Source organism: Dipteris shenzhenensis, chromosome 23 (assembly GCF_047967505.1).
Source record: "Dipteris shenzhenensis isolate YYH24624 ecotype China chromosome 23, Dip_SZ_1.0, whole genome shotgun sequence".
Classification (NCBI taxonomy): domain Eukaryota; kingdom Viridiplantae; phylum Streptophyta; class Polypodiopsida; order Gleicheniales; family Dipteridaceae; genus Dipteris; species Dipteris shenzhenensis.
This window is the reverse complement of record NC_141618.1, coordinates 32,104,802-32,130,394: the sequence shown is the minus strand read 5'-3', so window position 1 is coordinate 32,130,394 and position 25,593 is coordinate 32,104,802. Positions and strand designations below refer to the sequence as shown.

The 25,593-nt window shown below is 44.6% G+C and overlaps 1 protein-coding gene across 2 annotated transcripts in view; it reads right to left on the bottom strand.

Moving 5' to 3' along the window:
- The window catches only part of LOC147887264 (uncharacterized), a 113,335-nt gene that overhangs the window by 6,296 nt on the left and 81,446 nt on the right, over window positions 1-25,593 (bottom strand). For both annotated transcript variants that reach the window (XM_087394196.1, XM_087394195.1), the window contains exons 7-13: window positions 22,765-22,850; window positions 22,489-22,534; window positions 21,307-21,361; window positions 21,110-21,186; window positions 20,538-20,912; window positions 20,351-20,455; window positions 20,088-20,231 (exon numbers count right to left, since the gene is read on the bottom strand). In XM_087394196.1, the coding sequence (XP_087250322.1) occupies window positions 20,088-20,231; window positions 20,351-20,455; window positions 20,538-20,912; window positions 21,110-21,186; window positions 21,307-21,361; window positions 22,489-22,534; window positions 22,765-22,850 (888 nt within the window). The remainder of the gene's footprint in view (window positions 1-20,087; window positions 20,232-20,350; window positions 20,456-20,537; window positions 20,913-21,109; window positions 21,187-21,306; window positions 21,362-22,488; window positions 22,535-22,764; window positions 22,851-25,593) is intronic.

Here is a 25,593-nt window from a genome sequence, read left to right as displayed (position 1 = left end):
TGAACCTTCAAGCTGTGTGTTTTACACCACTGGCTATGAAAGGTGTGCACGAGGTGGGGCGCAGTGCGTGTGAGAGATCTGGCACTGGCTAGGGACATCATAAAGCATGTGTGCATAGAGTACCAGAGTTTCGTGCCTGTAAGAGGGGACGGGGTCCGTCGTTCAAGGAGATGTTGCTAGAAGTCTTTAGAGTTCTCGGTGAGTGTGGATGGTGTTGTGGTGTGCCTTGTAAGCCATGGGGTGGATATACTGAAAAGCAGATATGTGTGATCCGCTCTTGGCGGTGGTTGTGGAGAGAGATCAATACATTCACAGAGGCACACGAGCAGTAAGCCTTGGGACAGAGGCTAGGTTCCGAAGACAACACTCTACTCAAGCTCACATCTTCACTCTACGGACCATCATCGAGGAGGTGAGAGAGATCTCAAAAAGTCTATGCTTGCTTTGTAGACTTTCGGAAGGATTTTGACACAATTTCACGATCTCATATGAGAATTCAAGAGCTGTAGATTCTAGGAGTCATGATATGGGGGTTTATGAGTCCCTATGAGTCAATTAAAAGGAGAGTACGGCCTGCTTGATTGCATTGAGCTCCCCTTCTTGGCAACAAGCCACTTGTCGATTTCTACTTTACTTTCCTAATTACATGCCACTAAGGGCAACTCTGGAGTCTTCGAAGCACTTGGTCACGCGAACCGCCTCCTAGACTCTTGTTAGGCTCCCGTAGCGCTTAGGAAAAATAACTCTTCCTAGTACCTGCAACAATTAATTAAAGCGCACCATGGTACCCATTAATTGTTAGCGCTTTGCATGCAAATAATACACTGTGGACTAATACTAGTCACGGTGGGCGTCCCCATTGAACACATGTGCACACTTAACAAATATAAAATTATATATTTATTCTCTGGTTGACCGAAGTCAACGCTCTTGATCATAATTAAGGGGCTTTGACCAAGGGTCGAGGCGCCTTAATTATAGTCAAGTCTCTCCAACTGAAGTTGGCACATCTTGGTTAACCGTAGTTAACCCTCTTGGCGCATGCCAAGTCTCGTTGACCGAAGTCAACACGCTTTGACCGTAGTCAGCTTTGTGGTTCTTTGGTTAACCGTAGTTAATCCTCTTGGTAATAAACCAAGTCTTCTTGACCAAAGTCAGGCTTACTTGACCAGAGTCAAGTATCTTTGACCGTAGTCAAGACCATTAAAAGAACTCTTTGACCATAAGTAACACATATGAAAACTCTTTAATTATGATAAGATAAATGGTCAATTGTACTTTGACTTAGGATATTTACATTGTAGTGACACATTGTGTGCATCCCATCTTCTCAACTCTGGAGTGAAACCAACAGGTGCTTGTGCTTGTGGTGGAGCTTGTTGCTAGTTCGTTTTTTATGTGCCATTGCTAGTTTCTAGCCACCCTAATGTTCACGCCTCGACCTGGGAGTTCTTTTCTAGCAATCCAATTGTTCACGACTGGAACTGGAGCTCATTGTTGTTTGCGCCTCGACCTTGGAACTCTCTATTATTCGCACTTCGTCCTAGGTGCAATTGGCGCAGCTTTGTGCTGCTTTGTTGTTCATGAGCAACCCCTACTGGACTGTTGAGCCTATCGTCGCAAGGCTTTCTTGGTCCGTGTTAGCAATGGGCGAAGCCTTGTCTTAAATTCTCTCCTTCAAGACTTTTTGTCTCTACTGGTCTTGAGACCTTTGGCTGGTCCCTTTGTGAGGATCTAGGGTCCTTTCTTAGTCTTTCTTTCCTTTTCCCGCCCTCCCCACCCCCACCCCCCCCTTTTTCCTTTTGCAATGTAGTGTCTTTGTGTGGTCCCTTTGTGAGGATCTAGGGTCCTTTCTTAGTCTTTCTTTCCTTTTCCCGCCCTCCCCACCCCCACCCCCCCCTTTTTCCTTTTGCAATGTAGTGTCTTTGGCCAGCCCCTACAGGGGTACGGCTTCGTGAGCTTCGAAAGAGAAAATTAGTTTGTTGGGAAGTTCTAAATCCTTGTTTTTTCAGAGCTTTGCATTCATTCTTGTGCACGTATCTCCGCTGATCCTATTGGGCCTACACCTTGCTACATTCAATACCAATCCATGCAGTTTCAACCACGCACTTTCACAAGTCACCCTTTCCCCTCTCCTCTGGCGAAATTCGATGTTGCCTTGCCCACCACATTCCAAACTCACAGTTCTGGCTATTTTGTCTTCACCACCATAGGCTTTTCATCTTCAACCTTTGGGCACACCCTATGAATGTGTATTCGTTTTGTTTCTACAGGAAAAGAATCTTGGTGGTGACTGCTGGTCTGGCAAGAGGGCTCTCATGGCAGCTCCCTCTACTCCCTTAGCCATTATGGTTCTACTTCCTCTAGAGACAAACAGCTAGTGAAGAATGCAGTAAGTCCCTTCACTTTGGTCGCCAAGCTTGTTGGACTCAACCAGAAAAAGTTGAAATTGGATCCAGGAGAGTTTAGCGCTAGACAGTGACCACATTCAAGAGGTCATCATCTAGGGAAGACCAATTTTTATTCTCTAGTTGAGTTCCCCCGCCACCACCCTAGCCTTGGTGGAGCAGAGTCCTTGGCCTACACCTTGTTGAGTTGACTTCATCCCCTAGTATCATGGGTTCACAGTTGACGACATGGATTCAACGCATCATGTGCCACATTTCCCGATGACGCTCCGCTCCTGAAGGAGTCCCGACCCATCATTTCCACCATCGGGGCCTGTTTTGGCACTATGTTAAGAGTGCCCGCCGACTTCAACAGCCTCGGTTGTGGTAGATGATGGAGTTCCTCGACTCACGCTGATACTTGAATGCCCTAAGACTCTTTCGGAGGAGATCCTCCTCGAGACTCTTGACCAGGGAGAGCCCCAACACAAGGTTGAATTTTTTGGTCCACCAAGTCAGTGCCTTCGTTGCAGGTAGGTAGGACACTCGGCGGCCCCTGGGGGCTGGGCTAGCCTCCTCCCTCCTCACGTTCACCAAGGGCAGCAAAGGGATCTCGGGCGAACAAAGCCCAGTGTCCATCCTGGCAACAACAAGAGTCCCATACCTCTTCGGTGGAGCCTTCAAAGGGGCGTGGACCAGAATGAAGCCTGGTAAGAAGGCCGCAAATAATCACACGCGGCGAGTTAGACCGACACAATAGGCAATGATGGATTGGGCAGCAGTAAAAACAGCAGACGGGTGGTTCCCGCTTAGGACAGCCTTAGACTCCTGAGGGCGAGATCTTTTTCGATCTCCCAGCAAGCCCGCTGAAGTCAGTGGCCCGGAGTTCGAAGGCCCCCTACATAGGGAAGACCTCAAGAGAGCCTGTCACACCTCCCTCCCTCACCGCCTCCGCCCCCCTCTCCCCACCACCACCCTTGGATCTCCCTCCATCCCCCGAGGGCCTCTAGTCTATCTCAAACGAATCAGTCAATGTGGTGGTGACCTTGTAGGCAGTCCGATAGGCCCAAGGTGCTGCATGAAGTTTTGAAGTCCAAGTCTCTATGGTTTGCATTCACTATCTTTGTTAGGATGGACTTTATAACTTAGATGGTTGCCTCAACTACCTTGTTGCAGCAAGGATAGTAAGTGGTAGCAACCCTGTTCTTGTTCTTTTGGGTGCTCAACATCCTAGGCTCTTGATGAGCCTGCTCCACCTTGTACTAGACTACTGTTAGGCCATGAAACCAGTAATAAGAGGGTGATGTAGCATGCAGAGGTGAGGGCCGAGCTGTCCCCTGCTCATTGCCTTTAGTTGGGACTCGAACACCTTCAGTTGTTGGGACTCGAACACATTTTCAAATGTGGTGAAACCAATCCAATGCCAAGTCATTTTCTACTTCTGGAACCATCCAAGCCATATATTGCCATGGAACATAGCCCATGCTCTTCTTAATACCGATGAACTCGGAGAGGAATCTTCATACCATCCTTAAGTTTTCATTTCCTGGGTTTTTTCCATACTCAGCACCTTCGGGGCTGCTGTTTTGTATGAAGTCTTTCAAGCATTAATAGAAGGTTCCTTTCCTTGAAAAAAAAAAACAAAAAAAGCATTAACATTTCGCTTTTTCTAGTACCAGCATTCCGTGCTATCATGTATGTGCTTGACGCAAATTTCACGATATTGGTGCATCACTTAGTCTCAGTGCGACCACCTCTTATGCACTTGTTACATCATTTTTCATTAGCACCAAGCCTCCTCAGTTGCCAAGCTCCTAGAGAGCTTTCTTCAATTGGGCCTAGCCACGCTCTGATTATCTTGTCATCAGGAGGAACGGAGTTATAGAAAGAAGTATCGAGGTGGTGGCCGGTCATGAGGATGAACAGAGCAACAAATTGCAAGTCATGCACAGTACAGAGCAGATGAAGACTCTACAGAGCATATGGTAGGGATAGAAAGGAACGTGCCACCTATGGCAGCCCGGCCTTGGTCGAAATCTTCTCTGACTCCAAAGCAAAAAGGGAAAGGAAGAAAAGAAATGTGCTTCGAATGCTTTAATGGAAGGACTACCCACATAGTAAAAGTCTTCGCATAGCTAAGATGGTTATCCGATTTGCTAGCAGTGAGGGGGCCATTTTGATGTCACTATCCAAGTATATTGGACAGCTTTGGCAACGTTTTCAATTGGAGGATTGCAAGCCAGTATCCACACCATTAGAGCCTGGTTTTCACTTCTCTTCTAAGGATGGCAGCGGTGCATGTGATGCCACTCTCTATCAGCAAGCGGTTGGTTATTTATGCCATAATAGACCCGATTTTCAGTATGCTGTCTCAGAGTTGAGCAGGTATATGCACAGTCTCTCTACACACCATTGGCAGGCCGTGAAGGGTGTCTTCAAGTATCTCAAGGCACTCAGCATTTGGGGCTTCTTCATGAGGCTGATTCTTCACTTGTTATGCATGGATTCATTGATAGTGATTGGGCTGGCTGTTCGGACACCCGTGTGTCACATAGTGGCAACTGTTTCATGCTTGGTACTTCATGTATCTCTTGGTTCAGCAAGAAGCAGAAAACAGTTGCTACTTTAGTTGTTAAGCTGAGTACAGAGCAGCTTTTACACCTACAATGGAGTGTGTTTGGCTCCAGAAGTTACTTGCACCTCTTTATGCATGTCAGACTGTCACGATCTGTGACGTATTCCTTTCTCTATATCTAGACTGACACTTCCTATGAGGCACAACCCTTCACAAGAGACATTCTATGGAAGAGACACTCCTATTGTAATGTACCCTCTCATCAAGGGTCACACCCTTCACAAGGGGTACACGCCTCTTCATGCACATACACTTTGGAGTACACACCTTTTCACGTGTGACTCTTCACTCTCTATATAAGAGAGGCCCAATTGTATGGATGACACACTACAGACACTCAAGCAATACAAATATTCCTTGTTCTCTGCTATTTCAGTCTCCTTTCTGTTCCTTAGCACATTTCTAAATATAGTAAATTTAGGATTTCTTACAGTGGTATCAGAGCAAATTTCGCTCCTGCCTGTAGGAAATGCCCCCCACCTTCTAGCGCCTATCTGATACATCTCTTTCCGCTAGAAGGATTCCGTGCACATTGTGCATGGAAGAGATGGAGAGAATGAGCGTAAAAATATTTAGCGCCAACCCCACCTAAAGTCATAAATGGCCTCTCCATCTCCCCCACATCACGAGTTGGTGTGAATGGACACGACAAAAATCGTGTCTTTTGATGTGCTTGGGCTGTCCCAAAACCAAGGGACGCACCTTTTCCACCATCGGACACACCTTTTGATGAAGAGTTTTGACTCCTCACCCAAGGGACACACCCCATCGTTAAAAAAAGGACACACCTTTTCGTGTGGGGACACCCCTTTTTAAAACAGGGTCACACCCCTTCATGAAAAGGTACACCTATTCCAAGGGTCACACCCCTTTCAATAGGCACACCTTTTGGCACCAAGCACCCTACAAAAGGGTACCTAAAAGGGCTAAAAAGGAAAACCAGCCTCATCCTTAGGCCTAACCCTAGACTACCCAAGGGTTAATTAAACCCACGTTTTAATTTTCTGGTAACTACCACCCAGCACTAGGCGCCCAAATCAAAAAACGCGAAATCCAAAATTCTGTTTCGCCATATTCTGCCGTACGTGATTGCGCCATCTTCTTCCAGCCAACACGTGCCCTTCGTCAGGCCTCAATCTTGCATCGTTCAATGGCCTGCACCAGCCGGCTCTATTGCATACCTGCCTGCAAGACCTGGTGATCGAACAGACCCCCTTTGCAGCCTCTATCATCAACTTGCTGCCTCGTTTTCTGCAAACAGCGCCAAGGTGCCAGAAATTCGCCATGATTACCTGCGATCAACAGCCTTGCTGCCCCCTAATCAGCCAAGAAGCAAGTACAGCGCCAGATGCAGCGCATTTCTTCTAAGCCTCCCCTGCTTGTGACCAGCAGCCTCGCTGCCCCTCTATCGCGATTCAGACCAGCCTGGATCTTGCTGGTTCATCTCGCCATTTCAGCCTGCGAACAGGGGCCTTGCTGTCCAGCAAATCCCCTCAGCCAGCCCCTCTTGTACAAGAAAACCTCGGCTCTACACAACAGATCGAGATCCTATGTGGTTCGTGGTTTTGCTGGCAACATCTTTCTGCCCACAACCGGACTGTTTGGCTGCTGAATCACCTCCCTCTACAGCAAAACCTAATTTCGAAACTTGAAGCCTGACATCAGGACCTCCTTCAACTCGCAATTGATGCTGTACTTTTTCCAGCCTGAAGCCCACCACTGGTACACGCTTTTCAGCACAGTCGGGCAGATCTAATCTACTCCAGGTGGATTCTTTCCATTCTATTTCTAAGGATTCTCTTTCATATTGTTATTTGACGTTCAAATTTAGGTGGATTCTTTCCATTCTATTTCTAAGGATTCTCTTTCATATTGTTATTTGACGTTCAAATTACAGCAAATGAAAGCCTCCTCCTTAAAACATGGAAACCCCTGGTAATTCCCCTGTCCCTTCAAGGACACCTCAGGCATCATCTACCACACAATATAGTGTTCATATTGCACAACCAGCCCATTTCGGAGCTTTTGCATCGTGGGTCTTCTGTGTCATGTGCCCTTCCAGTGACTTGGACCACATCCTATACCTTCTGCGTGAGGCACCTCAGTTACATTACTTCCTCAGCACAGTCCAGGTTGTGTTCCACGAGACAGATTTCCAAAACACACGGAAGCAGAGTGCTAATAGAACACAGAACTCTACTATGGCCAAAGATGCTTGCCCTCAAGATAACCCCAAGTTTCGAAAAAACTCGGGTAATCAAGGTCAGCGACAGTCTCAAGATCCCCACAAGTCTCAGAAATCGTATGCTGGATTCCAACAAAAGCACTCCTCCAAGGATCGTGCCTCTTCTTCCTCACAAAGTCATCACCGTCATCCCCAACATAAAGGTGCGGCCACTGACAAGAAGAATAACTCCAGCACAAAAGGACTTTGTATCATCTGTACAGGCGACCATAGATGGTTCGATTGTCCCAAGCGACCAAAGCAAAATTCCAATATGGAACCTGGCACTTCCCAAACAGAAGATGCTACCCCAGCACAAGACAAGAAAGGCAAAGCTGTTCGAATGGCAAATACCATCCACATGAGCCTTGCCAGCAACCACGAACCTTCCCTGGCCACTCAAGTACTTTGTGTTCCAGGATCGATTCGTGGAACAATAGTCACTATCCTCATCGACAATGGCTGCTCTCATAACTTCCTAGCTAGTTCTGTGGTCGACAAACTTCAGTTGACCACCACCAGTCCTAGTCCCATGGACTATCAGATTGAGAACTCGCAAATGGAACTACCTTCTTGTGCAACACCAGGATCAAAAACTTGTCTTTTCGCATCCAACATTATACGGACAAGTTGAACTTCGACATCATGCCTCTTTCTCGGTACGATGTCATACTCGGACAACAGTGGCTCTACGACTATGATCCATCAATCAGTGTTCGTCCTCGTTTACCTCGATGACATCCTCGTTTTCAGCAGATCCCTACATGAGCACAAACAACATCTTCACCAAGTTTTTGAAGTTCTCTGCGCAAATTCTCTCTACATCAACATTGAGAAGAGTGAGTTCTTCAAGACCCAACTCGAATATTTGGGACATGTTATTTCAGCTCAAGGCATCTCTGTGGATCCCAAGAAGGTAGAGGTAATCCGAAACTTGCCTACTCCTAAGAATGTTCATGATGTCCGCTCTTTTCTCGGATTGGCAAACTTCTATCATACAAAGGTCTATCAATTTTCCGAAATCGCAGCTCCTATGTCCAAATTATTGAAAAGCACAGCAATTTTTCAATGGCTTCCCGAAACAGAGTATAGTTTCCAACAACTCAAGCAAGCACTCACTACCACACTAGTTATGGCTATTGCTGACCCAAACCTTCCATTTGAGGTAATGACCAACGCTTCCGACATCGCTACAGGAGCAGTCTTGATGCAAGAAGGCAGAGTTATTGCTTTTGACAGCCATAAACATTCCGATATCCAAACCCGATACCCGGTTTATGATAAGGAGTTTCTTGCTGTTGTACATGCTTATCGCTCTTGGAAACATTATCTCATGGAAGCCAACTCGGTGGTCAAGACAAACCATCACTCTCTAAAGTATATCTTTACTCAGCCAGTCATGAACGCTCGACAAGCACGCTGGGTTGAGTTTCTGGCCAACTTTCACATGACCATTGAGTACATTCCAGGACTACGCAATGTAGTTGCCAATGCTCTCAACAGGTTAACTCTAGCATCAGCTATGGTAATCTATACATTATCTGTGGATGTTCCGAATTCATTCAAAGGGAAGTATTTCAATGATAAAGACTTCGGCACAACAGTACAAGTTCTTTCAAAAGATCAACCTTCGACTTCCGAACAAAAGATTTTCTCATCCTATTCTTATGCGGACGACCTTCTGTATTATCAAGATCGCATCTGTGTACCACATGACAAGGATGTTCGACGTCTTTTGTTAAAAGAGCATCATGTAGTTCCTTATGCTGCCCATCCAGGCATCAACAAGACTTATAGGTTACTCAGTGCAACATACTACTGGCCTCAGATGAAAAGCGATGTTATCAAAATGGTTACATCTTGCTTATCTTGTCAACAAATGAAAGCAAGCTGACGACTTCCAGCAGGACTTCTTCAGCCTCTTCCAGTTCCAACTGAAAGGTGGGAAAGTATTTCCATTGATTTCATTACGACACTACCACGATCCTCCCGAGGTAACACTCAGATTATGGTAATTGTTGATCGACTGTCCAAAATGGCACACTTTGTTGCTTGCAAAAGCAGTGCACAGGCTCCGACATCGCCAAACTCTTCATACAACACATCTTCCGACACCATGGATTGCCCAAGAATATCATATCCGACAGAGATCCTACGTTTACCAGTCACTTTTGGATTTCACTGTTCGAATCTTTGGGTACAACTCCCCTGTTCAGTTCAGCCTACCACCCAGAATCAGATGGCCAGACTGAAAGAGTCAACCAAGTTCTGGAAGAAATTCTTCGACATTATATTCAGTCACGCCTAGCAGCTTAGAAAGAGTATCTACCACTCCTTGAGTTTGCTTATAATAACTCTTTCCATAGTGCCATCAGCATGACTCCATTCCAAGCAGCTTATGGACACACTCCGATTGTACCAATGAATTTTGTACTTCAACATCGAGTGGCCCTAGCTGATCAACTGGTTCAAGAAATGCAAGACATTCTACTCCAAGTCAGGGATCATATGCGAAAAGCGCAAGAGCAGTGTCTGCCAACAAACATAGACGTCACCTGGAATTTGACACTGGTGACATGGTGCTATTATTTGTAGCCCCACATCGCTATAAGACGGTTAAGTCTGTGTTTCCTAAGTTGCGACCAAGATACTATGGACCTTTTCGGATCGTCAAGAAAAATTCACCTTTGAGTTACAAATTGGAATTACCACCATCATGGGGTAAAATCCATCCGACATTTCATATTTCTTGGCTAAAGACATACATTCCAGGCGATGAAGCAGTTCCTCCTGCAGGTGATTATGTCCTAGAAATCGAAGACGATTATGTTCTCCTTATTCCTAAGTGTATTCTAGACCATCGACAACGAGAGACTCGACATCGACTTATCACAGAATTCCTTGTTCTTTGGCGAGATCTGGACGACTCCGATGCTACTTGGCACTCTGATGCAGACTTACAGCAGTACCCTGACATTTTACAGCAGTATTTTCAGAATTTACCGTGATATTTTCTACATCAGTTCATTATCTCCACCAGGGTCTTATTTTGAGTGGGAGGGGATGTCACGATCTATGACGTATTCCTTTCTCTATATCTAGACTTATGGATGGTTTGATGAATGGACACTTATGGAAGGGTATGCCCTTTCAACGGGACACTTCCTATGAGGCACAATCCTTCACAAGAGACATTCTATGGAAGAGACACTCCTATTGTAATGTACCCTCTCATCAAGGGTCACACCCTTCACAAGGGGTACACGCCTCTTCATGCACATACACTTTGGAGTACACACCTTTTCATGTGTGACTCTTCACTCTCTATATAAGAGAGGCCCAATTGTATGGATGACACACTACAGACACTACAAACACTCAAGCAATACAAATATTCCTTGTTCTCTGCTAATTCACTCTCCTTTCTGTTCCTTAGCACATTTCTAAATATAGTAAATCTAGGATTTCTTACACAGACTGCTCCTACCGTCATCTTCACTGATAGTGAGAGTGCTTTGGCTGTTGCACCGAATCCAGTTTTCCATGCTCAGAAAAAGTATATTGAGGTTCACTATCACTATGTCAGACAGAGATTATCAGCAAGTGATATTAAGTTGTCTTATGTTCCCACTGAAGACAACTTGGCAAATCTTTTTACAAAGGCTCCACCTCAACCTAAGTTTGAAGCTTTTCGGCAAGCTTTAAACTTAGTACCTTTTGTGACTTGATCTATTGTACTATTGACACGACCCCGCAGATCTGACCCTATCACTGACCTAGAATCTCGTCCTCAATACAACCAGAATCATAGAGCAGGTGCCTTGATCCTCCCGACCACCCCCGAGCACATGGGCTACAGCTCGACTCATCCATAGACTAACCCAGGCGTCCCATACCACTTGAGCCCGTCCAGAGGATCTTCGATACAACACCTATGATCCGCCATGTAGATGGCCAGAGTCCCGGCCTGGGTCCAAGCTCCATCCATCAGTTGAGGAGCGCTCAACTGATCTACACAATAGCACTGGCCCTCCCTCTATATAGAAGGAAGCCCGCTATAGATAGCACAATGCTATGAATAGCTCCCTCCATATAAAGCGAGCACTATATATGAATCAATCTCTATATATAGCAATCTCGGCTAAAACTAGCCATCCAGTCCTATGCTATCCCGTAACCCATGTTCACCTGATAACTCTCTGTGAAGATGAGTCCATGCCAATAACTATACTTTGACTATCAGTTTGAGTGTGCTATACTTTCCATGAGATTCAAATCAAAGAAAATCTAAGGCCAAAGCCACAATCTTTGATAACTAACCCAAGGAAAGTAAATCTCTCAATCTAAACAAGGTTACATATCGTCGAGTAATCTTCTCGAGAAATCAAGTACCGCCTGAATCCACAGAGTTAATTCCGTTGACATATCCGTACACAAGCATGGTAAAATCCGTACCTGAAGGTAAATGATTCTATCAACCTTATCTATTAAGTATCCTTGAACTCAAAATCTTAGGTTGAGATTGAGGAATCATTGTTTGAACATCCCCATCAATTGAACCCCTCGAGGCCAATTTTTGGGTTGCAATTTCTATCAACCCTAATTCTAAAATTACTTAGTCTTCTGAAAATCCCTCAATGGAATACCCTTGTAATTCAAATTCGTGGGTTGAAATACATGACAGACTTTCCATCGCAGAACAATTAGGTATCCGTTCATAACTCATGATGGAAGAATCTTCATGGAAGTATCAATGGGCAAAATATTGACCAAAGATATGGTCCCCTTGATCTATCCTCGAAATGCCCCTACATGAGGATAATCAGTGAAAATTCAGGTACTGTTCTAGACATGTATATAGTCAATTATCATAGGAATAGCATCCTATGTGATCCAAAGACTACGGAAATATACAATCCAAAATCTCTAAAAATAGCCATCCACTACCGAATATCCTGTATAAACTTGTGCATAAAAAACTGCTCCGAACACGTTCTTAGGATCTCTTATCTAGGAACATCAAGTTCCAAACAAGGCACTGACATACCATCATCAGAAGATATGTGATAACCCTCCCTGAGATTGAGTCTAGACTATGGAGCTCCAAGGTTGAACCCAAAAAATACATGGCTTCTCTCAGGGTAAAGAATCTTAGTCAGGCCTCATAAAAAAAAATCTAATCAGGTTGCCCCAAATTCAATTCAGCCTACTTGTACTTCACCCTAGAGGTCCTTGGGTATTATTTCACGCTGGATTATACCACCACATCAGAGAATCTTAAATGTAACATACCTTAGTGTCCCATACCACCAAAGTATACTGCAAATAAAAAACTCGGTGGACAATATGAGTGAATCAGTTAGCCAATCCCTCTTTAACTCAGATGATCCCAGATTGAGTCAGGGTGGCAAATCCGTACTCAATCCTTTTCTTAATGTGATTATATCACCCCCTAATAGGTCAAAGAAGAAAACAGCAGGTAGCATCCCTAACAACTCTTGAATCCTGACTATCCACAACCTCGGACTAAAAGAGTGAGAATCAGAATGACCCCGCCTTTGGACATGATTCAAAGAAGGTATCCAACAAGACTCATCCTGGTCTAATCAATAAGAACCTTCATATGCCCAAACGGTAACTCGAAGAAACGCCATAACTCACAATCATATCGAGATCAAAACTTCAAATAGAAACCAAACAGGAATCTACGCATCAAGATTCGAGAAAGGGAAATCCAATTGTCTTAGTTAAGTCCAGTTTAAGATGTAACAAAGTCTCAGGCATCCTCAATGTACCATATATCTAAAAAATTGCAAGATATATGGAACAAAAGTACACGTTATATAATTTGAAAAAACCAAGCAAATTATAAATGCCACTTAGTTACAAATCAAATCCAAATTAACCAAAACTTGGTCAATTTAATAACAAGACAATTTAGAACATAATTCATACAAAATTGGGGAGCTTCTTGAACCAAGAGTGGTTCAAAAGATTCAGTCGAGCAAAAAATAATTAGGTGTCGGTCAAAAGGATTTCAACTTCTTCATCGCTTCTCAATAACTCGGAAGCGGTATAAAGACTCTAAAACAAGCTGTCTACATCTAGAACAGCATGAGCCTTCTTCAATATATTTCTAGTACTGAGGGGTTTTATAGTAGTGAAGAGCTGCCCAGAGTTTATCCATCAAGGAATCCATCTCTCGTAGCAGGTCATGAGGTCTACGAGGATTAATCTCCGATGTAGCCTCATCCTCCATCTCAATAAAACAGTAATCCAACATAGGTGTCTCATTACTTTGATGTCCTTCCATGGCTGGAAAATATCTCGCACGGGAGAGGGACTAGAAGATAAAAAACTGCGTCCAAACGCGTGCTCTTCGCACTAACAAAAAGAGAATCTGGGGCTGCGTGGAATCAAGGAAGAAGGCGAGTAGAGGACAGCAAGAAAGATGGCGGAATCTGATAGGCTGATCTCAGACGGAAAGAGGGTGGGAAATTCGCCTTCATGCGCTGAAGTGCTGAAGTGAGAAAGAGAGAGAAATCCCGGGTATATAAATAGCCAAGGAGGGCCATCAAAAGCTAGGCGAATTTAGGGTGGGGGCTTGATTTAGAGCAAGTGCTTTCCTTGCTAGAGAAAAACGAAAAAGCAACCTGCCCTTTTTTACCAAAAAACAGTCTCGCTTTTAATAGATCTGGTCCCGCTTTTCTCCAGCCAGCCAAAAATAGCCAAAACGCACTAGATTTAGAGCAAGTGCTTTCCTTGCTAGAGAAAAACAAAAAAGCAACCTGCTTTTTAACCAAAAAATAGTCTCGCTTTTAATAGATCCTGTCCTGCTTTTCTCCAGCCAGCCAAAAATAGCCAAAACGTGCTAAAATCAGGCCATACGCTCCTTCCCAAAGCCAAGCGCCTACCCCCAATCATATCGCCCCTATCTCTGATGCCCAAATCTCCTAGACAAACCGCTTTCTAGGCTTATGAACGCTCTCTCTTTCCTCCTACTTCTCAACTGCAGCAAATCTAGGTCTCTAGGGTAGGAATCTCATCCTTGAGAACCTAGAGCGAATTCTTTCCCTAACCGGCCTACTGTCACGCGTCCCCACACAGCCAATCACATCAACAACCCAAGCATGGGTAGTTATAGATCAGAAACGATCTATCCTCATATCTCTTGCTGAAAGCATCAAGTCTTCTCATCACCTACCCTTCTCAGGGAATCACGATTTCCAAACACGTAGCAACCGAGAGAGAGCACACAGCCTATGGACTTCTATTTCTTCCACAACTCTCCCAATCATGAGCGCACATCATCAGCCAACGATTCAGCCCATCACCTATGATGGTACATAGTTGTCATGTGCATGGTGTACCTAGGGTTGGATATCAGGTGAACATGGGTTACGGGATAGCATAGGGCTGGATGGCTATTTTTAGCCGAGATTGATTCATATATAGTGCTCGCTTTATATGGAGGGAGCTATTCATAGATTGTGCTATCTATAGCGGGCTTCCTTCTATATAGAGGGAGGGCCAATGCTATTGTGTAGATCAGTTGAGCGCTCCTCAACTGATGGATGGAGCTTGGACCCAGGCCCAGGACTCTGGCCATCTACATGGCGAATCATAGGTGTTGTATCGAAGGTCCTCTGGACAGGCTCAGGTGATATGGGACGCCTGGGTTAGATACGGGTCTATGGATGAGTCGAGCTGTAGCCCACGTGCTCAGGGGTGGTCGGGAGGATCGAGGCACCTGCTCTATGATTCTGGTTGTATTGAGGACGAGATTCTAGGTCAGTGATAGGGTCAGATCCTGCGGGGTCGTGTCATCTGGTATCATACAGGATGAACATGTGCAGCCATGACATTAGATATTCAGGTATCCTGAGCCATGTTCAGGATACTTCAACCCTTACCATGGAGGGGGGTTTGTTGGCCATTCTATGGGCTATCCATAGGTGCCACTCATTCCTTGGTATGTGCCTTGTAGGCTTAGTTACAATCAATTCGGTCAGTTGGTACAATTAGTACATGTACCACTTAGGACAATTAGGACACTTTGTGCAATTACGACTTTTAGCCCTAAGGTTTTGTTATGTTGGCTCTCTCTTGAGCTTCCATTCATTGTGTAGCATTTCTCATTACAGCAAGTACTCTTTGAGCTTGAGCTTCCATCTCCTTGCTTCATGGGTGCATTTCTTCCTACATAAGCCACAACCGTCCTTTCAGCAAGTACTCTTTGAGCTTGAGCTTCCATCTCCTTGCTTCCTGTGTGCATTTCTTCCTACATAAGCCACAACCGTCCTTTCTACATCAGGACCGCCCCGATACCATTTTTGCCACATGCATTTGCCTGAATATGAAAAACCTTTCATAAATCAAGCAAAATCAGCACCGGATCTAAAGTGAGCTTTTCCTTTAGTGTCTCAAAAGAGGCATTTTGCTTCTCAATTCAGACAAACGGTGTTTCCTTCTTCTACAAAGCATGTAGTGGACCGGCAACCTCAGCAAAGTGACGAATGAAACAACGATAATATGAACATAGCCCGAGGAAGCTCTGTAATTCATGCAAATAACTAGGTTAGGGCCAACTCCTAATTGCCTCGATCTTAGCTAGGTCCATCCGTACCCCATCCTTGGAAATAATATGTCCCCAAAAGTGTACCTACTGCATGAAGAATGCACTTTTCTTTGGATTAACAATCAACTTTTGTTTCCTGAGCTCGGCAAATACAATAGCCAAATGCTTCCTATGCTTAGCCTCATTCTTGGAGAACACAATCATATCATCAAAGAATGTACCAACAAAAGACAACGCTTCCGAAAAAGCATGTCCATCATACGATTGAATGTGGACGAAGCATTTGTAAGCACAAAGGGCATCACCAAAAAATCATATAAGACAAAAGTAGTCTTGAATGCTATCTTATGGACATCCTCAAGGCATATCCGATTCTGATGGTAACCACTTTTCAAATCGATCAGCTGAATACCGTCGAGCCCTCAAGCCTATCCAAAATAGCATCAATCCTGGGAATCAAGAAGCGATTCTTAATGGTGATCTTGTTCAAGGCACGGTAAATCAATATACATACGCCAAGAACCATCTTTCTTCTAAACAAGCAGTACCGGTGAGCAATACGGAGATGTACTGGGCTGAATCAGCCCCTTCTCTAAAAGATCATTGACTTGTCTCATGATTTCTTCCTGCTACACCGCACTGACCGGGTATGGCAGCTTATTAGGCGGGTCTCTCACTTTACCCCAAGTACGGCATAACTCTGTACCCTCTCCCTATGGCTTCTCAATTATCACATCCAGCAATAACCTAGAGGGCTTCAACCTTTTGCCTCTATCATCCTTATCACCCTTGTTGGCTCTGTTATCATTAGATTCTTTCCTTTTTGTGTTAGGACAATCACGAGCCACATGCCCTTCTTCCTTACAGTGAAAGCATTGTTGCATCCCTGAGAGCCTGTCTCTCTTCCGGACTCATCAACTTGATCTTTGGACCACTGCCCTTGCCTGTACTTTTACCTACAACAAAATTAGGCTTAACAGGCTTTCTAGTCTTTCCAGACTTTCCTACATCATCTTTCTTAGAACCCTTCCAACCACTGGACTTCCCCCAAAATAAGGCATCAGCTGTTGTGGCATTTTCAATCAATTGTGGCATATTTGTTACCTGTGTTTTCATGCAACAGCCACGTACCTCCTTAGGCAATCCACAACAATATTTCTCAATCTGTTCAGCCAGTGGCACATGCCGATATGAACTAACAAGTAACAGTGCTTGCCAAATTGTATTCTTCGAGATTATGGCAGTTATGCCAGGCTATCATAACATCAACCTCAAAGGTAGTGGCCAACCAAGAAGCTGAAAATACTAGTTTAAACTCTACCCAATAGGTAGGTGCACTATTCTACAACAAAAGATTCAACCACCATTGTAATGCATTCCCTTTCAAGAAAGTAGCAGCCTTTCTAATCTTGAACGACTCTGTAAAGTTCCCTCCTGAGTAGGCTGCATCAAATTGCTGCAAGAAAGTTAAAACTTTTAATCTGTCCTGCACACCGTTAAAAGTTCCAAATTTGACAGCAACTGAGCCTTCCTCTTTGAAATCCTTAGCTTTTCATTTCGGAGTCAAATTATCATACGCAAGGGGATTTAACAAAGGAATCAGAGCAAGACCTTGCTTGAAACCCATTGCATAATTACCATACACATCAGGCCCTCCTCCGGCTTGAACAGCCATAGCCTGAAATATGGATCCTCCCCCAAAATATCCCATGTGAGCACCTGCATAAGGAAAAGCTTGTTGTCCCATATTTGCAAACTGAAAATTATGATTGGGCCCTACAAACCAACTCCAAAACCTGGCATAGCCTGCTGTGTGGAGGCAGTGATTCCACACCTCCTCCAAGGCCTCCAAATGCCTCTACAATCCCTCTGCTAAAGATGATATAGGACTATGTCATCCGCATATAGCAAAATCTGTATCATCAAATCAGCCAATAGTGAGCTCGTTAATGTAGAGTCTAAAGAGAGTCGGTGAAAGAGGGCATCCTTGCTTCACACTGATGGTACTATCAACCCAATTTGATAGGCCTTCCACGGCACAAACTCTCCCTCTGACGGACTCGTATAGAATCATCACTCCCAAATCCAAACCTCTAGAATACACATCTCCTAAAGCCTCTTGATCATCATGAGCGTGGGACCGTATTGAAGGCCTTTCGGAAGTATACAAAGCAGGCGTAGACTTTCCAACGCCTCGATCTCGCCTCCTCGATGATGGCTCTCAAGGTGAAGATGTGGTCAAGGAAGGAGTGTTGTCGTGGAAAACCTGCCCGCCTAGAGCCCATTGCCCATGTGCCTCTGTGTGACTGTTGATCTCCCTCTCTAGTACGACCCATAGATCTTGGCCCGAATGTGGCCAATCATAAGAGTGCGGTAAATCACAATGTCCATGGGGCCCCCTTCTTTGTGTATGGGCACAATGGTGGTAGTGCTCCAAGTAGATGGGAAGCCGTGGCATGCAACATGATTGAACATCTGCGCTAAAATCAGAGCTCGTATATTCTATGCAGTGAAAAAGCGACATGTGGTGGGCCTGGGCATGGAGGACATGTCAGGTGGAGTCTACATCGGGATGTCGTAGAGTGAGCTCGCCTAAGTGTGCCAAACCCATGAATCTGTGATGGGCAAACCCCTCAGATAGAAGCCCCCATTCAATGGTAGGATCTCCACCTCAAAATGATCGGATCACCTCCTTCATCTTGTGTGTGAGGGAGCCCACCTCTTATGACATGTCAGTCATCGTGAGATCCGCAGGCCCTCGTGTGTCGTCAGACGGCCCAAGGCTCGCTCACATGTAAGATGAGATCTCATCTCTCTGCACTCATCATCATACCAAGGATTCTCAAGCATCGTCCCAACAGGGGCATGTGTTGCAGATCAAGTCGTGGGAAAGGATCTATCGATAGCGTCCTATACCACTAAGACAAGGGTGTTCGAAGCACGGATGAGGTCTGCATCATCTCCAAGTAGATCCGAGAGCTCACGAACTAAGTGGCTCACGTAAGAGCACAAAGTGGACCTTGACATGGGTACGTGTAGGAGAGGCTCTCCTTGTGGCTGGCATGGTAGCCGAGATGCTAAAAGCCGAGTATGATTGCTCAGCACTGAGCGAGGGGGAGGGGGGTACAATAAAGTTGAAGGCCAAGGGACCCATCAAATAATCCATTGTAACAGTCCCTCCACCATGTGGGAAGCAAGTGAGTCCGCCAGATTACGGCCATCTCTAGAGGCCATTATATGTAATCAAGTCATGGACAGCTCCCAACTCAAGCAGATGTCGCCCATGCCCTGTCACATGTGGTGCATTTGCTAAGTGTCGTACTATCCCAAGCTATGCTAGATCTCGTTCCTGTAGTATGAGGTAGTTAGATTAAAAGTCTAGCAAGCCCACCTGTCTATCCCTGTGTGTGCATTAAAGCCACCGAGGAGGACATCTCCTTGCCTAGAGAACTCCGTGATGTCATCATATATCATCTCATATGGGCTGTGTCCTCTGTAGTGACCTTATGTACATAGGATGATGTATCTGGGAGAAGGTAGCACACCGCAATGAAGATCGGTCATACCTCCAGTAGCTGAACTCATATCTAGTTATGGCGTGCGCCCGTATCCCACTGTCTCTCCTCATCTCCCTCTTATGGGCTGACTCCTAGGTATATCCCATCACTGTAGGCAGCCCTCTCTCTAGGATCTCATGTGTCTCGGTATAGAAGATCATGTCTCTATCAGTGTATGTCTCCAAGAAACCCCCTGGGATGGGACCAAAGGGTACCATTGCAATTCCACACTGCCATTTTCAGTCCACTTTGCACACTCATCCCATGGACCCGACACCATCATAATTCCCCATCTTCCTTCTCCCCCTATCTACTCTCTCTCGCGGATAATCTTTGTGTGTTTCTGGGTGAAACTCCTATCAAAATTATGAATCGTTTCTATTCGAAACCTGTGAAACGTGTCTCATGAAACATTTCTCGAAACGCTGATCTTCTTGGTGTTGTGGTATTGTGGTTCCCCTAGTAAACTGATTTGGTTCCCTAAACATAACGTTCTACTGTGATATGGAGGTGCATACCATGCATAGATGACATTAACCTTTAATAGCATGTATTTTGAAAGCAAATAAGGTTGATCTCAAGTTGCAATTAAAACATCAAACATTATCTATGCATACCACACATAATAAAATTAACATTAATATGATGCATGGTGAAAGGAAATAAGGTTGATTTCAAGCTACAATGAAAACATCAAATGATGTACCCAAGTATTGTGATCAAAATTGCGCCCATAACTACTCCCTTGAAACATCATCGCATTTGGTGCATTTGGAACACTTTTCATGGGTCCCCCGTCTGACTTTGACCCTCCCGCCTCATGCAAAGGTGTTGCAGCCTCTACAGCAATCTGTAGAACAAGACTTGTCTTGTTAGTGTCTTAACAGGAATTAAGAATGCTAAGAACCTTGTAAAATCAGCTCTCATTCCATTCCAGATTTGAAAGACATAAAGAATCAATAGTATCACCTTATGTCCAAGCAACTCATGTGATCGTATGGCAACCCGTTCGGCTATACCTTCATGGGCAAACGTAACAAAACCAAACCCTTTGTGCCCTGACCTCATTGCATCCTAAAAAGGAAAGGGAATGCATCCATAAGTACGAATCCACAATGCTTTTACAACACCTCACCATTTTCAAGAATCTTCAAACCTTGGGCAGGTAGACATCTGAGATCTGACCAAAGCTGCTAAAATAGCGTTGCAAATCACTGGCCGTGATTTCAGATGGAAGCCTGCCCACAAATATCTTCTTTGTGTTTGCCCCCAGTCGACTTGGACCTTTGGGACCAGAAAAACCTCCAAAACCTGAACCCAATGTTCCTGAGTCATTGGGAAAATGGGGCCCATAAGAGTCAAGCCCATAGGGAGGGAAGCCAAATGCTCCAAAGCGTGCAGCATTTGCTGCTGCAACAATGTAGGGACTGTAGGCTCCATAGGCTCCAGCATATACTGGCTCAAAATTCTTTCTGAATCCTGTCTCAAATTGCTTCATGAATTCCTTTACATGTTCCTTCCGAGATCCTTCCTAGGACATACGACCAAACAAGCACACATAAAGTCAACTCTTTACATCAAAATCAGCAAAAGACGAGAGTACAATCTCAGAACACATTGCACATGCTTATCGAAGAACCATTAGTGCATTGAACACAAACAAACATAATACTGCTGACGGAACGTCAATATCAGTGAGATTTTGAAAACTAGGTACGTAATAGTTACTTTTGGGGTCGCCCGATCAACTGCCACTGTTGCTCCACCTAATTCATGAGACTTTGCCATGACCTTCTCCACAGAATCTACATACATGACAGGGGCAAATTGCTTCGTTCACATCAATCAGCAGACTTGAAAACAGCCAATTGCACAAGGTAATAGAACAGAAGCGCAAAATGAATCTGCTACAAATACACACAGACCTGGACTTTCGAAAGTGATGAATCCTATGCCCCGATGTGAATTTGATCCTTGATCCTGTAATGACCCAGTTCTTCCAATAAAATCTTCAAGCTTTCGAGAGTTTGACACATTGACCTTACATGTGCCAATGAAATATCACACCGTTACTGATATTTTATTGATTAACAATCTCTGGCAGATGAGAGGCCTGTTATTTGAGAGGCCCAGAATTGGTATTGCTAATTTCTACTTGGCTCTGAGGCTTTGTATGTATAGACTTTGCACTAATCGAAGAACATTGTCTTGAATCCACCCACTGAATTAGACAAGAAAAAGCCTCAAATTAAAGTTTGAAAGTTTTGAATTTGAGGTCAGAGGCTTACCTTAATGACCCTAGCCATAAACACTAGCTGACTCGAAACAACTTCCTTTTTGGTACAGAATAATCACGAGCTAAGACTTGCAAACCAAAGTAGGGAGTTAACCCTTGTCATTCATTCCGTGGGTGACAACATTTACACAAATGGGATCCATGACACTTTTTCAATGTTGAAATGCTATTTGCTTATTTCAACTCTTCCCTAATGAAAGGATTCCAGGCCAAATTTCCCCTTCATAACTTTGTTACACATAATCTGGAGTCTTTAGCTCTACTTGGGAACTCTGCTTTGTCCACAATGTCATGCAAGCAAGAGCTCGCCAAGACCTGACTTGCACGTTTAAACAAGTGGACAGGGATGAAACCGATTCCCCACAAAAAAAAACTACACTGTCAGTTTTTCACAGACTCCTCATAACATGTATCTAGGGATTTTATTTTGAGCAGTACAAGACCTACAAGCTATACCATGTAGCTTATCAATCGTTACAAACTTCCACAATAGTAGAAAATGCTAAGGTGTGTCCTGTTAGCGTCTGTATGGTCCTCTGGTGCCTGAGAAGAGATGGGGTCCAATTCAAAGTTTGTATCCGCCTGCTCTAAGAATTAGCTGCAATTTAGAGAGATCTCAGCCTTGAACAATATTAATTATGATCAAATAAATATTTTATAATCCCTCTTCCCATTGGCAACTTGGGAAGAGACTCAGAGATGAGATATACAATAAAAAGGTGAAAGAATGGACGAGAATTAAAAACAGCTTTACAATGTTTCGATTCCATGAGAATATTGTGGTTAAACATTAACTTGGGTGAAATAATACCTTTGGCATATAAATATCTGTTATCGTTCCAAACTCCTCAAAGTAACTACAAAAAATAATAATAATAATAAATTTTACAAAGACGTTATAAACACAGAAATACAGACTACTAGACTGATAAGCAAAGAGGGGCAAGATCCACTGAGACTACAGAACAAAAAGAGTCTCAAAGTAAGAAGGCATGAGCAAACAGCCTCATATCAGCTGGTCAAGCAGTAAAGAAAAAAACATGCACAGAGGCCACAATGTTTCTGGCTAGAGCTGTAAACACATTACCTTCGAAAATCTGCCTGTGAAACCTGCAATGGAATCCTTGCCACAAATATGCGAGTTATTCCCTTGATTGGCCCTTTCATGTCCTCCTAGAGTCAATATGCGCAGATATCAATATTATACATACTTCTCATGCACGTAACAAATCTGGCTTAGTCCTTTTCTTGAGACCAGCAAATGCATATTTAAACTTTAGAACTTTAAGGCCTCCAAAGTGAATAAGACAGAAAATGTATGAGACAAGGAAAAAGGACGTCAAGTCCATGGCTATACCATGCAGTCCCTCAATGCTGTCATATAGTTGATCGTAGCAGCATCAGAGGTTTTCAGAGCAAAGAATGGGTACCAATGAAACAGAATTAAACACTCATCAGTCTAATAAGACATAACACACTCGGAGACCATATGTAACTTCCATTGAACCCATTGGAGTTGCCCAACACTTCCAAACTGTGACCCTCAAAGGTTTAATTCTCTAATCTATTCAAGACATATCTAATGTTGTATTATTTCCAAACTGTGACCCTCAAAGGTTACATTCTCTTTATCTATTGAGGACATATCTCATGTTGTATTATTTGAATTCCTTACACAACTAGAAGGACGCAACTCTGAAAAGTGAATGAAGTAGATCTGTATACACAGCTCACTCTGAAAAGTGAATGATGTAGATCTGTATACACAGAGCTCAAGCAGGGTGAAAAACAATCTCCACCACAAGTATAACTCCTGGAAAGCACCACTGAACAGCCAGCCAACCAGGACGTTGACATGACTGACCTGTCACACGGCAGGCCAACATGTCCATGTGGCATTTATGCCATGTCAGCAATCTGCCACGTCAACAGACTACACCTACTGCCACATCAACAGCCTGCACATGCTGTCATGTCATTGCCTGTACAATGCCGCATGAGCAGATTGTCAACCCCTGGTCAACAAAGAACCAGACCCAAGCGCCAAGTGACCAGGCACCCTGTTGACCCATCGAGCAGCAAGTGCCAAGTGGCAGATCTCTGGGCAGCAAGGACAGGCAGCAGGTCACCAACACTGTGGTCCAATCAGATTTAGCGGTCCAGGGAGGTTTCCCGGTTAGGATTTAGCAGGTCAGTTGCTAGAACCACCTAGTAGAACGGGAACCAGTCTATAAGAGAAATGATGTATTAGAGAAACGGGCTTTTTGGCTCGCAAGCGTCTTGTATGAGTGGCAAGTCCAAGTGTGTCTTGAGTCCTCTTGAGAGTCAGTGGTCCAAAGCCTGAATGTTTGTGCAGCCATCAGCTGTTTGTACTGACCGAGGCCTTCTGATTAATACAAGATCTTTTGCAATCCGGTGGTTCTCTTGCATACTTGTTCTGGTTACCATTCCACCTGTCTCCATACGGTATTCACCCACACAACACAGAACTGCTAGTTCACGACGATGTTCTGCAACCAAGCACCGAGTAGGAACATTCGTGACAAACTACCTATGGACTGCAAGAGAGGGCATCTTCATCCAGGCACTGTCTACACACCGGTCACCAAACATTGGGCACCCGGTAACCTGAGGGATGAGTGGAACCAAGCCTCAACATTTGGCGATACCATTGGGGACAAACGTGTTGAAAGGTTTTGAGTGGGGAAATTGAGTGGATTGAGTACAGAAGGCTTAGTTTCGAGAGCATAGACAAAACTCCCAAGCAACAGTTCATGCTGACCAATGACAAGCTACAAATGTAACTTGGTCAAGCACGGTATTTCAGAAATATCTCCGATTATCTGCCATTGATTTCAGAATCTTGGGGACTTGTTTGAAGACTGGTGTCTAGACCGAGGAGTGCTCCTAGGTAACCATTCGTATCATGAAGATGTCGGATACACGGGCAGAGTGAAGACAAGGGTATGCGGCCAGGAGAGAAAGAAGAAAGAAAGAAATTTTATTAGAGTCTTCGGAAGACCGATGGGTCTATGAGACTAAAAGAAAACCTGATACAAATCACAGTTAGGGTGGAGCTACTGAAACGAGCATCATCACCCGTGCTGAACCCTAAGTCTGATCATACATAATCAAATACATCTAGATGTAACAATGAAAAGAAAAGAAAAGAAAAGAAAAGGACTGGAGCGGAATCCTCCGTATGTCATGTCGCCCTGGCTGGTGCATAGCCGGTGATGGGACGCTGGCAACCATCAAGGTGTGCCATGCATCTCGGTCACATGCACAAGGCTCGACACAAGACCAGAGCCACCGTGACTCCCATGGGACGTATCCCGGGTCTAAACAATGACAGGAGGTCCCCCAGAGTGATCTGTGTCCCCTCTCGATGTCTCATGTGTCGTGCTGCGGTCGTCGGGTCGTGGTCTCTGTCACATCTGCAGCTAGATACTGGACGATCAATGTCACTCGATGGGAAGAACTCTGTGATCCTGCTCTGAGAGGTGTCTGATGATGTGGCCAAGCCTCGTCGCCTGAGTAAGTACTCTGTGTCAGACCCCCTCGTGAATCAAGGCCGCGAGGCATCTCTGATCTGGGTAGGCGAGGAATCTGGAAAGGAGCCTGGAGCCGTCTCTAAAGAGGCAGTGGTAGCGACCTCGGATCTCGTAGTACACTGGGCACCTGAAAATAAAATGCTCCTCCAAACCTCCTGACAGTCGCACAATATGCATAAGCGATGCTCCCTAGGAATCCCCTCTGCTCTGCCGCTCTCTATGCGGAGGCGGTGTGATGATACCCGAAACTGTCCCCGATGGAGATCCGTAGTGAGTGAGGCATATGAAGCTCAGTGTACCCCTGTGGTGTGATGAATCCCTCCTCTGAAATACGACAATAGTAATCTCTATAGAAACTCAGC